The sequence below is a fragment of the Etheostoma spectabile genome, chromosome 4 (assembly GCF_008692095.1).
Source record: "Etheostoma spectabile isolate EspeVRDwgs_2016 chromosome 4, UIUC_Espe_1.0, whole genome shotgun sequence".
In the NCBI taxonomy this organism is placed as follows: domain Eukaryota; kingdom Metazoa; phylum Chordata; class Actinopteri; order Perciformes; family Percidae; genus Etheostoma; species Etheostoma spectabile.
Genome location: NC_045736.1, coordinates 9,313,381 through 9,327,287, shown reverse-complemented (window position 1 = coordinate 9,327,287; position 13,907 = coordinate 9,313,381). Strand labels below are relative to the sequence as shown.

Sequence of the window (13,907 nt, the reverse complement as noted above, 5' to 3'; positions counted from 1 at the left end):
CGCCCTCTGACGCCCCCAACCCAGGAGTTCATAACAAGCAGATGGGAGGTAATTGGAATAGATTCATGCAGATGCTGCGATGCAGTGGAATGGATTCATCACATCAGGCTTATAAATGAACTGATGGAGGGACTGTTTGTTTGTAAAAATAATTAGGCAGAAATTTGTTTTCATTTTTCTCATCATCCAATAATTTATGTAATAGAGGTGGTCCAGCCTCTGGAGAGAGGGAGTGCTGGCTGGCTGGTTAGGTAGATGCTGTGTGTCTGTCTGTGTGTGTGTGTGTGTGTGTGTCTGTATGTATGTGTGAGTGCGCGCATGCGAGAGAGAAGACAAGAAGCAAGCGGTAATGGCACATTGAGAGAACGATTGCCGTTAATAGGTGAGGAGTTATTTGTCTAAGCGCAATGTGGAGTCGATAAGATTGCTGCCACATGCCTCGCTCCCGTCTGTTATTCATACAACACGATAGTTGTGAGAACACTGCTCATCCCCCTGATACCAGACCCTATAGCCCTGAGATTGTACTGTCCACATGATGACTAGCAGAAGCCAGGCACTCCATCTTAACCCAGTCCTTCAGTAAGTCCTTCAGTATTTTGATGCATGTCAAGTCCATTTTGGAGGGACTGAAAGCCTTAAAATTGTAATGATCCCTTTAAAGGCTCGTATGGGGGTAGTTTTACCCCATACAAGCCTAAAGGTAACCTGAGATCCTCTGGTAGGGCACTCAAGGTCAAAACTAGTGATCAGGCCCCCCCCAGTTGTGGAACAACCTATCGGACGAGATCAGGAAAGGCAACTCATTGTCAGCTTCTAAGTCTCTTTTAAAAACGTACTACTTTAGACTTGCTTTTTATTGATTTAATTTTTGTTTATTTTCTGCCATTTCTGCCTTTTCTGTCATTGCTTTTTAAATGAATGTAAAGCACTTGTTTTGAAAGGCGCTTTATAAATAAAGGTCATATTATTATAATTTCTTTTACCAATCAGGATCAGTCACTCAAAGTTGCATGGACTGATTAGAGTCACTGACACTATTGCTATAATTTCTATAGTTAAATCAAAATGGCACAAAACATAAAAAATACCAAAATAGTTAAAGCCTCACAGTCTTTCCAATAAGCATGCTACTCTGAATAATGCATGTTTTCATCCAAATAACCAAGGCTGCAATGAAAATAATTATGTTTGCACCACACAACTCTATTTCCCTGCACAGTGTCTAGCTTTCCACAAGTTTTAAGGCCAGAGAATCAAGCCTTTGAGGGGATATCATCTAGCCCAGAACACCAAACCCACGATACACTGCAAACACAGTTTTTTATAGCCAGCCGAGGTTGCCTCAGATTTGTACATAACATTTTTGTTGAGGCTTTTAAAACTATGATGAATAAATGATGCTCTGCTTTTGAAGTTCATTCCAGTCGATGGGTTGGTTAATGGAGACAGAGTTTTAACAACTCTCATTAGAAAAGCTCTTAAAAGAAATAGATAGCAATGTAAGTCACAGTTAAAGCCTGGTGTCACATCATTCATCATTCACTGGCTGCATGTAAAACGTGTACCGGTGCGAGCAGGGGAGACAAAACACTGGGAGAACGTTGTCATTTCTTTCTGTCACTGAAGAGTGGGAGGCTAAGACGTACGGCGGGGGGAAGAACGAGAAGCTACTTCATACATTTTTTAGCTATGAAAATACTAAACCTCTTTGGGCGCTGAGAGGGCGAGCGTGGGCCTGCATGTGTATGTTAGCTTGTGCATGTGTGTGTACGTGTATAAAAATGTCAGAATGTCTGGAAAGCCTTATCTATTTAAAGCCGGCGGTTCCAGAGGTATACAAGTGCTGAGGCAGCTCTTTTTCCTGTTTGCTTTCTCTCAACCCTTCCACTTTACCTCCATTCATTCCATCTCCTTCTGTGTTCCAAGCATCAAAGTGGCTTGATATCATTCACAAACCCGTGCATCATCTGTGCTCCTGTTTAAACAAAAGCTTTCCCCTCAGAAAAGTGGCAACAAAATGTCCAACAGCAAAGCCTCATGAAAGAAAGATGAAAAATCAATCATGCTTTTATGTCATTCAACATAGTTTTTCTGCCACTACGCATGCAATATTGTTCCTGAAATATAGATAACTTCTAAAAGTGTTCAATCCACTAAAAGACACATGCTTGGCTGCATGATTGTATGAGCAGCAGACATGGAGTTGTGTCTTTACTGTTGGTGCAGCCCTGCAGTCTAGCTGTTTTACTAGTTCATACCACTATTGAGCGTAGTGCTTGTGGTGGTCCTGCTGGAGTAGTTGAACTTAGCAATGACCCCAGCAAAGCAATAATAATGAATTGTGCTTATCCATCTCTCTAGTCATACATCGTACACCCATACATTTATCTGCTCATTCACCCATACATACATGAGTACAGCCATGTGCTTACCTATGAGGATGAGCATGCAGACCAGTAGTGCTATAAGAGCTCCAGGGCTGAGAGCAGCACTCATTACGTAGGCTGTGGCATTGCAGGACTGGATGGCTCCCTCTGTGTTCCACAAAGAAAAAAATTGCATTTACTATAAAGAGTTAACGCCAGTTATGAGTCACTTCAGTGGACAAGGATTAAGCACTGTTTTACAGTTTTTTTTTACAATCACTTTGGCACTCATTTCAGAACCTTGATGTCATTTTTCAAAACTCTAGACACAAAACTCACAAGCACTTGTTTCAATTGCTTGGATACAATACGCATAAATCTAAGATCCTTTGTTCATTTAACAAAAATCACCTGTTCAAGACACAACTTAACATCAAAGTACTACTACTTCAAAAAGCAATTCCCACATTACATTTCAAATGATTGTCTATTCATTTCATTACAGTAATCTAACTACCATTTGATACTGCTCAAAATGAGAAGTAACTGTTGCATTACTCTTAATGCATAGTTGTATGAAGACGGAAACAATATTCCATATTTAGATCATGAAAGTTTCAAGATACCCAGATATATTGTCACCAATTAGCGTGGAGCATAAACCAGTTAGACTACACTATCTATGAATGTAATATTTCATCATCATTCTTTACTGCAATGCACTAATGTTTATCAGACACGGTTTCTATGGTCCCGTGTATCACCTTTACTCTAAGTCTATTTACAGCATTGACAGTACTGCACTGTATGCATGCAGGCTCTTGGAACTACCCGTTCAGTTCTGACAACTTTTTACAGATGATTGAAAAATATTTTATATATATCTATCTATATATATATAGATAGATATATATATCTATCTATATATATATACACTCATACCACATTGTTTGCCATGCCCAAAGGTTTTTTCCAAGATGTTTGGCTAATTGCAATGTAGATGAGAACCTGTGGCCAAATCCACATGTTTATGAAGTTGATGAGTTGATGAAGATGTAGCAGTACAGTTATCACTTCTTTCTTTTGCTTTTTACAGTACAAGCAAGTTGAGGAACATTGAATTTGCATTTGAGTTTCCTAGCAAATTATTAAGCTTTGATTCAAATAAACCTATGTTGTGATTGTACCGTACATTTTGTTCAACGATTCCACTGTGTCTGTAGTATTCTCCCTACTACTGCAGTGCTTGTACAGGAATGTATTTTTATGTAGTACAATAATGAAACATGTATCACCAATTTTGTACTACAATATTTAATGATTGGACGAACAATCACACAGTGAAACTTTTGGTAGCTTGTGTGTGTGTGATCTAAAGTAACGTTTCTATGGTATTTCACAATGAATTAGTTTTTTGAACCAATGATTGTGCAAATGCAAGATTTCTTTAAAGATATGAATGCACAATGCAATGTTTTGAACATTGGACAGCCTGTGTTACCGTGATGACCGTTTTGAGTTTTGTGTCTAGAGTTTTGAAAAATGAAATCCAGGTTCTGAAATTAGTGGCAAAGTGATTGAAAAAACTGTATAATATGTTTCATATATGTATATATTATATTTTCACACAGCTGAAATCCCTCTTGAGGGCCCTTTGTGTGCAGATTTGTGACCTTGTGTTATTTTGCTTTCCACAAATATAAGCTGATAAGAACTGTTTGCTGACCAAACCAGTGGCATGGAGATGACCTTTTTAGAACTGCTCATGCAGAAGGTGACAATGCTGATAATGTTAATGATGGTGCAGCTCCTATAGTTGCTCTCACCTGCGTCACATCCACAGACATGAATGGTCAGGGTGCCTGTGGAGCTGAGGGAAGGAGGCCCACTGTCAACCACTAGGATGGGCAGGAAGTACACATTCTGCTCATGGCGGTTAAAGCCTGATCGCTGGGTCTGGATGCCAGCTGTGTGGTCTGGGTGAATGGGTGCGAGTTCGTCAGGGGGTGGGGAAAGAAAAAGCAGAGAATTACACATGAATGACTTAAAATTTTGAGACCTAAACCACTTAAACCACTCCTGTCTGCTCACTGAAGCCTGTTTTTTACTAGGCTGCAACTGATGAATCTCCACCCAGTGAGTTCTTTTAACTCACCACTGGACGTAGAAACAAGTGGGCGTGTCGGCATATTTGATTACTAGTATCATATTGTTTTTAAGACTTAAATATTTGTCATTAGGTATGTTTCCATCCACACATTTTATCTGAATTAAGTGATATAGAATTAAAAATGCCTTATGGAAACAGTAAAATCCGATGGAATTTCATGACAATCGACTCAAAGGAAATACGTTCGGTCTCATCGGATTTTCTCTAGATTGATTTACGGCTTATGTAATAAACGCTGATGGAAGCGTTATTTGCCGAATAAATAATGAATTTCAATTAAGTTTTAGGTCATTTTATTGTTGCAACCCGCTACAAAACAAAGAAGTTTAGTTAATTCCGCCCAGTATTTCCGCTCTGTTCTCACACATGGCGGGTGTCAACAAAGACTGATGGAAGTGGACAAACGAGGAGACAAGAGACTTTTTGAATTTAATTTATCAGGAACTCGCAAAGGAAATGTCGAACAAAGGTTAGGACAAGCTGTGGGATGTCCCCTGGAGTAAATGGAAGGAACTCAAACAGTGATACATGTCTCAAAAAAAGAGAGTTGTACATGTCGCTATCAGCTGGCACATAAGCACTATTATAACTTGTGCAATATTGATCACGCGCAATCCATTTTGTCTAGAAAAACGTAAAGATTTGCTTGAATGTTGTGCGATTCAGTGCTAAAATGAATGGAAACACCTTAAAATGTCTAAAATCAATTCAATATACCAATGTGATTGCAAAACCGCACGTGACGTCTTCACGCACAGGTTTTCATTTGCTTTAAAGTCGTTGGAAGGAAACACACTTTCACAAGTTTTTTTTTACCAGTTTTTTTTACCAAACCAGATAATTTGATTGACAAGTGGATGGAAACTTAGCGAATGTAAGATATTTGCCATTTGATTAAGAAAACAATGTAAGAAACTTCCTCAAGAAAAGGGTCAAATGAAAAGAAAAGGACAGACAGAAAAGCACCATCCTTGTTATACATAGTTTCAATAAATCAAAGCCATGTTGCATAGGTCAAGGACTCCAGACGAAGGGTGTCAGGACTGTCAAGTTTAACAGAAGGTTGAAGGATTTCACTGGGTAAGAGAACTGCTATGGTGCTATTAACATTTATCATGTTTTGTTTTTTTCAGCAAACAAAAACAGCAGAGAAAATGAGTGAGAGAGTCACTGTTTGAAATTAAACTTCACCGGTGGATATGCATCAGCCCTCTCCCGGAGACATAGATAAATGTAACCCAGAATACAGAAGGTGGCTTTGACAAATAGAGTCAGAAAAGCTTTGTAGGTAGACTTGCGGATACCAAGCAATCCATCTCCCAGAACATATATCACCGTTATCCATGTCGCCCTAGAGCTTCTCTGGCTCATGTAGAACAATCTTTATACTAAATGTTTACTGTATCTACGAGAATGTTACGCCCCTGAGTTTGTCCTTTTTGACGTTAACACAGCATTCTCTTCCACGGCTGTCTGCTTTAGAAAAATGGATTTTTAACAATGAAACTGCTTTATTCAGTATTTTTACCAAGTTTTTACAGTGTTTTGTTTTTTTTAACACTGTCAGCTGCACTGTAAAGTACTGTATGACAGCCCGGATGTTGTATCACTTTATTGTTGCCATTCACGCTTTATAAATGTCTCCCAAAGTGGAACACGTGAAAAAAAGGCTCTTGAAATGTCCCTGACTAACCAACCGATATACAAATAAAATAAGGATTACAAAAACCTTTCACAAATGCATGGAATCAAAGTAAAAGAGATCCACTAAAAGGTGAATTTCTTTTTCCTTCAACTTCACATCATACGGCATTTTTGGAAACCATGATGTGGGGCATTTTCCAGGTAATATGATGGCAGTTTGTGGTGTACGTTTTGTTCTGCAGACTGCCAGCAACGACTTAAAAGAGTTTAGCAACACGGGGGTGGTGGGGGGTGCAGCCTTTTCATCATTGTGTGTCAAGGCTTAGAGACAGAACACCATGTGAGACCATGATAGGGAAAAGAGGAAGTGACAGATTGAAAGTGACAGGTTGACAAATGTGTCAATGAAAAGAGACACCAGAGTGGAAAAAAGAGGGGTGGGAGGATCAAAAGTCGGTGTGGGGTTTCTGTTTGTCTTTTACCAAAATACATACATGGTCTGCAGTAGTGCTTGGGATCAATATTACATATGAGTACATATACTGTATATCTAAATAAATTTGTGTATTTGTGCTTGGTTTGTATGTTTGGGTATGTTGGGTTAACATGATGCATTAAATTATCATCATTAATATACTCCCTAATCATCTGCATACACACAATCACAGAGAAGTAGGGGCCTGCATGATGTTATGGTGTGTGTGTGTGTGTGTGTGTGTGTGTGTGTGTTTGTGTGTGTAATGCATGAGTGCGTATTACTGCATACAAGACAAAAAGAAAGAGCCAGAGGGACACTTCTGCTGTACTTTTTCCTGCACGTCTACACACATGTGTGTGTACTTTACAAAAGGAACATGTTACGTATACTTTCACATGCATGGGAGCAGGACTGCAGCAGGCCTCGTTGCCTCCACACTGTGACATTTCCCTTGCTAGAGCTGCTCCCTGACATTTTCCTGGTGTCAGATCAATCTTGATTTAGCCAGATGTCACATTCACTTTGGTACACATCTCTAAACGAGGGATCTGCAAGTGCAGACAAGCTTACAAAAACTAATCTTCCTGACAAGCAAAGTCATCACTGGGGAGCTTGGTGATTTTAATGTTTCTCTACATTGTGCAGATACGTGTAAATGTTGATTTTTAACGTTATGCAATTTTTGTGATGACACTTAGCTGAAGGCTGTTGACTTGCTATTTGAGAGGAATCAAGAAAGATGTGTTAAATAAAGTGTTCAAAAAAGAAAGAAAATTAAATTAGTATAAAACGCTATTGCTGTGGAAAAAAAGCTCAGCTTAGTGATGCAGTTTGTACAGGCAAGCGAACTTCTTCAGACAATTTTAAACGAGCGTGTCAGGCGAGCATCGGCACACATCATATTTTCCAATAGTATCACTCTGCTAAAAGGGACAAGGAATCGGTGTTGTTTATCCAAATATAATAATAATAATAATAATAATAATAATAATAATAGTAATGCCAAGGTACAAAAAAAACTACTTTGCATTCGCGTTTTTTGGGAAAATATTCTGGTAGTGTACTCGTCGAATTGTTGTTATTTTAAAAACATCAACAATCTGGCATCTGAATGAAGTGACTAAAATATTCATCAATTATTTCAAAGTTTTAGAAACCGCATGTCTTTTAAAACTAACTCTCAATATTTCCATAAGGTCTACATTTGCAGTATGCCCTCAAGCATTTCACCAAACGTTCTCAGGGCAACACATTCTCATGAACGGGTCCATATGATATCATACAAGAATGTGTGCACACAAAAACATATGACATCCTACGAAAATAAGAGAGCGCCACCTGGTCATGTGACCAGCGGCAGTTGCTATAGTTGTTTAAGCCGCTACAAACCTTTGGGACGCTGGCTACGGACCTCTGTTGTAAAAGGGGTAGTTGGTGGTTCAGGTACTTGAAAAAAAAAGGGGACTTTGAACCGGGTACTAAACACCGCGAGCTGTTGGTCGTTTTGGCGGACATTACGGTTAAATTAAGTTCACAAAATATGACAGTTTTGCCGCGACAAAAGTTAAGATTAGGCACCAAAACGTCTAGTTAAGATTTGGAAAAAGATTGTTGTTTGGATCAAAACACTGCTAAGAAACAGGCATTTCTTGGGTGAAAGACTTTAGTTTTCTCCGGGAAGCAAACTCTGCTCTCTGGCTTGAATGTCGTGTGTGTTAATGCAGAACCATGCACCATGCAAAGTTAAGCACTGTAATTCTTATGAATTACAACTTTTGTGAGCTTTGTAAACAAAGGTCGAATGGTGGAGAACAGGCTGCTCAGGGAAAGAGAGATCATCTGAAACTCTCTAATCTTTATAAGCTTCATCATAATCTTAAACATTGTACCAACTATACACTAAAAGTCCATTTATGCTGATAATGGGATCAGCAGCACAGCTACCTAAATATGCTTCTGCCCCATAAAAGCCACAACACATGACCTTTGCCCTCTCACCTTTGACATCCCGCAGGGTGAAGTGTCGATTGCTGGAGGCTTCAGGAGCCAGGGTGAAGTAGAAGCGATGTCCAGATTGTGGCTCGTCTCTATCCACTACACTGATGGTGTGGATTAGCTAAGAATAGCGAAGCAACCAAAGCAGAGAGGGACATAAAAGGACAAGAAAAAAAACGATACAGAGGTTAGATTTTCTGCTCAGATTCACTCAATAGGAACAAGAAAATGAATATGAAAAGCACTTTACACTTTACATTTCAAATGCCTCTTTCATGAGGGAGGGAGTGAGGTGGAGCGAGTGTACATGGATGCGACAGACTCAGAAGGCTTCCTGTAAAAGTGCCTTTCAAAGAGGCTACAGTCACAAAAAGATAAAACCTTTGTTCTCTGGAAAGTTGATACAGAAACATAAAAATGCAAAACTGTCATAAAATGCCTTGAAAAAAAGCCTTTTTTGAACAGAAAAGGGAACAGGTTATTCTTTGAGGCTGCCATATTTGCTCTAAGAAATTGCAAAGACTAACTGAAAATATGCAGAGGGACAGAAAAGAAGACACAGAGAGCCATTGAGGCTGTCATCCTCCTATCTAATGCTATATAATGGTGATCCACATTCAAAGATAAAACTCGACTGTGATAACATTTTGAGAATTTAGTCTGGACACAATACGGTGAGATTTCATTCAGTGTGAGCTGAGCAGACATCAAGCAGCCCCTGGAGATCCTCTCACCTCAACACAGGCCGCTCGGTGACAATTCGTCCTCCTCTCATCCTAAAACTCTGCAGCCAGCATCAAACCACAAGCTGATAAATGACATTTTCCCATCTGTCAGCTCTGTTTCATCCGCTGTAGCCACACTACGCATGAGTCCACATATTTCTTATTATTTTGATTTTCCTTATATTTGTTAATTGCAAAGTCTCACTAAAAAACCAAAAATATACTATTCAGTGTTTCTGATTAAATTGTTAAAATTTTGAAATGTCAAAATATTCTGAATAAATATTTTAAAAAACAGCAGACTAAGAGCCAAGCGGTATAATGAGCCAAGTTAAAAGATGTTTTGGCTTAAAAGGAAGAAAAAACTAAACCTAAACTTAAATCCCCTTGTATCATTAGACAACATTTTATATCAGTGTCCTGAAGCTGTACAAACTGAAAAGTTTATCTCCACTTATTAATACAGAATTTTTCCCAAAATCTGTAGTCCAAGAATATAATCCATAATCAGAGAGAGAGACGCTGTCTCTTGTCGTATGATTGTTGACAAATATAACATTTCAGCAGAGGTGTTAATTCCCGTACAGGTTTAGTGGCTTAACCGTTGACCGGTTAATGTTATTAGTTAGCAGCAGACTTATTAACCTGGGGTGAGTCCGATGAAAAGTGCTGTGTCAGCCCGGTCCAGCTCTGACATTTGCTTGCATTACACAGCGCTGTGAAGGAATAATCAAGATTACATTATATTCTGCCTCCGGTCAGAAGTGGTCAATGAGGCTACAGCTCACAGCAATTTAATACTACATAGTGTCTGGCTTTTGTTTGATATTTAGTGTTGGCAAATGGCTTTTTGTTGAGTTTCCTCTTGGCGAAATGGAAAGGCGTAGCTCCCTTTTTTCCCCACCAACCTTATTCCACACAACAGTCGCGATGTTCCTTTCAACTATCCGCTCGTGCTCCAGGAAAATGAAGAAAGCTTGTTTATGAGCTTCTCTCTCGTATCTCTCTTATAGTATAGCTGGTTCGTTGGTGTACATGGCAAACTCATGAACTCGCCGTTTCATTGTCTAAAATATTCCCTAACGTTAACAGTGTGCATTAAGCAGTGTATTTTAGTCAGCTTACAGATGTATGACTTGGATGGAAATAAAACCCCTCCATTCTAGCCTCTGTAACTGTTTGTCAGTAAGGCCTGGAATCACCCTGATATTTGTAACAAAACCTTGAGAGTGTTACCTTTCCAACAATGTCAGGCACACCCCAGTGTCCACGTACAGTATACAGGAGCTGTCCCACTTTTAATTTGGGTATTCCGTTTAGACCAAAAAGCATGGAATTTCAAGCGTTTCACAGTTTTAGAATGATTGAATAGCAGTAGCACACAGCATTACAAAATACTTTGTAATTCAGTAAAGTCTGCAGAGTTGTGTACGTTTATGTCCCTCTTTTTATCTGCTAAACATCTGCTGTGTTCCATATCTACTGCTGTTGTCTATCACAGAATACAGCAAACTTGTAGCACAGATGGCAAATGTCATTTTGTCAAAAGCACAATAACTGTTTTTACTCTTGTTTACAGGAAAAGCTGATTGCTGCCACCGACTTTACGGAAGCTCGGTTTCTTTATGTTCCATGTTTTCTCATTTACACGTTACAGGTATTTGTTCAGCAACACTCCTGTCAGCCTTTACAAGTATCGGAAGCATAACTCCTACTGCACACACAGTCAGCTGTTCTCTCTTGCCTATTCTACACAAAGAGCTTTCTTTACTAAGTATATTCCTTCTGAATTTGAACGATTCATTATTCCTTAATAATCAACTGAAATAGCCAACACCCTTCAATAAGTTGCATGACAATAAATCAGAACACATCAAAGCGGGTCAGGAGGCTCAAGGAGAGATTTATCCATTACACACATTGTACTTGATTATAACAATTGTGAATGGTTGGGAAAAGAGACAGAGAGAGGCAATCCCTGTGACATCCAGCACTGGCTCTCTTTCATTTTTGTAAAACTTTGTAAGAGGACCCCCAATTACATTTTAACTTGGATGTCTACTTAATACAAATAATTATTTTTTCCTAACAGTGGTCCTAATACATGTTCTTTTTTGTTAAGCAAGACTAGTTTCATATTGCAGTGAAACCTCTAATTCTCTCCCACATACACAGTTAGGGATCCGCAGCAACACACATGACAAACAACCCCAGAACTAGTATTAAGTGAGGCGTTTCTCCGAGTGATTAAAGCACGTTGTTCGATTGGTGTAATTCCTTTGTGTGGTCTCACAAAACCTCACGGTATCAGATAAGATCGAGGGAAATATATCAAACCATTACTCAGCTGTTAGAACAGCAGTCTCCTATTTAAGGGGCAGGACACTTACACAATGTTAAACACGGCTTTGTTTACTGGACTGAACTCTTCTTCTGTTGTTTTTCCTGTACCTCTCTGCCTCTTCAGCCAGCTCTTTCACATTCATCACTGAATTCCTTTTCCTCTGAATGCTTTGGCCTTTGCGTTTATCTTCTCCAAACTATCTCCCTCTCATGCCTCTCCATTCCAGAAAGTTGTGTCCCTCATTAATCATCTACCTGCAAATTAATTATTCAAACAACAATACAAAACACCACCTCCTGACACGTCAAGACATCTGCTTCATTGTGGAACTTTTAAGCTCATGTTGCCTGTCTGTGTGAGACAGCCTCCTTCCTTTAGAGCTCTGCACCAACTCTGAGTTATGAGCCTGAGCGGTGGCTATGCAGCACTGTGACTAAGCTACCGCCGAGCACACTTCCGGGCCACAATTGTACCTTCACAATAAACAGCTTCTCAGCATTGACGTTGCATCACAGACACAGAACAGGCTTAGTCATACCCACAGCTCAGGGAGGTTTGGGATATTATGGCTTACTTTGTAATTACAAAATGCTGCGGCATGATTTCAGGGTAAATCACATGCTTCTTCCTGAGCGCGCCGGAAATTCTGCAATCAAGAAACACAAAAACCACATCGAAATGAACCAGGTGTTACAGCCTATATTTAGCGTTTATAAAAACATCATTACATGCCATCTCAAATCTTACCCATGGTCCAGAATGCTATACTTTTATAAACTGTGATGGCTTTTATTGCTTTTGAGAATGAGGCTCTGATTCATGGCATTCATGTTTTCCAACTGGATAGCTAACAATACCGATTCTTGGCAAATAAGTAAAGCAAATACAACCACTTTGTGAGAGCAATACAAAACATGCGTCCCAAAACACTTAGATGTATTGTTTTCACTGAAAGTTGTTGGCACATTAAAGTACCACTCTCTTTTTTTCCCAGCTTCGGGATACACCAGTGCATTTTTTCCCATTTTCTAACTGGCCCGGCACACCCAGACGAGTTCCATGACTTCTGTATGGTCCTCCAATATGTGCCAGGACCAGTGTATTTTCCCCATCATGGTAAGAGTTAGTTAAACATTAAACTACTTCATGCTGTGCACATTACCAACAACCACACACTGGTAATGCACAGTAGTCAAATAATAACAACCTTTGTAGGAGGTTGAGGGGTTGCAAAAGCTGCCACACTATTGCATGACTAACTCACATGAGTTACTGTACCATGCTCTTATAAGTTTCATTATTCCAAAGACCACAACGGATCACGTCCATCCACAGTGATCTATGAAGAATCCAGTGTGTGCTGTCCAGTGTGCTGTATCCCAAAGCGGGCCTTGTCTTATCTTCTCATCATTCTTCGGAGCCCTTTATTCCGGTCTAAAGGTAATGGAATAATGACCAGAAGAGAAGACACTTAAAGCAAAAGCTTTATCAGCAGCGGAGAGATGAATCTACTCATTTCTTTGAAGAGATATGAACAGCAGTGAAGACGTAGTTAAGGGAGTCATGATCTGCGTCCTGTGCCTGTGCCCTCAGCGGGGGGACACTCAGGCGGCATCTCGGGGTGAGTGCACACTGCTGAGGGGAGACAGAGAGTGAAGTAAGGGAGGGAAATGAGAGAGGAGCGGAGCGAGCGTGTGGGAGTTTATCGAGCAGCTAGCGAAGCTCCCTCAAGCAAAATCACCTAATTAGATTTCTATCTAGCAGTCCCCTTTCCTGACCCCCTTAAATCTCTTGCATCTCTGGAAAGCTAGAAGGGGAGACTTTCCCAAAAAGTATTTCCCATCTGCACTTGAGATGTCTGAAAGGTCAAGGTTGCGAGAGCGAGGCAGCTTTCTCATTCGCAGCACAAATCAACCACTTCACGATGGCAGCAGGGAGGTAATAAATAAATAAATAAACAAACAAACAGACAACCACTTAAAATGTGCGGAGAGAGGTTCCTCTCAGAAGCCTGGAATGCATTATAAGCATCAGAGGTGTTATTTCAAACGCATCCATTATTTTCAGTGGAAAAAGCCTCCCCATGGTGTCCAGTGGAGCATTAAATATCACAATGCACTGCTCTGAACTCAAAATAGGATTAAAAACTAAGCTTTTTAAGTAATATATATATATATATATA

At 39.7% G+C, this 13,907-nt stretch overlaps 1 protein-coding gene across 3 annotated transcripts in view; it reads right to left on the bottom strand.

Annotated features, from left to right (window-relative positions):
• The window catches only part of cdh22 (cadherin 22), a 187,087-nt gene that overhangs the window by 4,589 nt on the left and 168,591 nt on the right, over positions 1–13,907 (bottom strand). For all 3 annotated transcript variants that reach the window (XM_032513322.1, XM_032513321.1, XM_032513323.1), the window contains 3 exons: positions 8,660–8,777; positions 4,196–4,345; positions 2,436–2,537 (listed from right to left, as the gene is read on the bottom strand). In XM_032513322.1, coding sequence (XP_032369213.1) covers positions 2,436–2,537; positions 4,196–4,345; positions 8,660–8,777 — 370 coding nt within the window. The remainder of the gene's footprint in view (positions 1–2,435; positions 2,538–4,195; positions 4,346–8,659; positions 8,778–13,907) is intronic.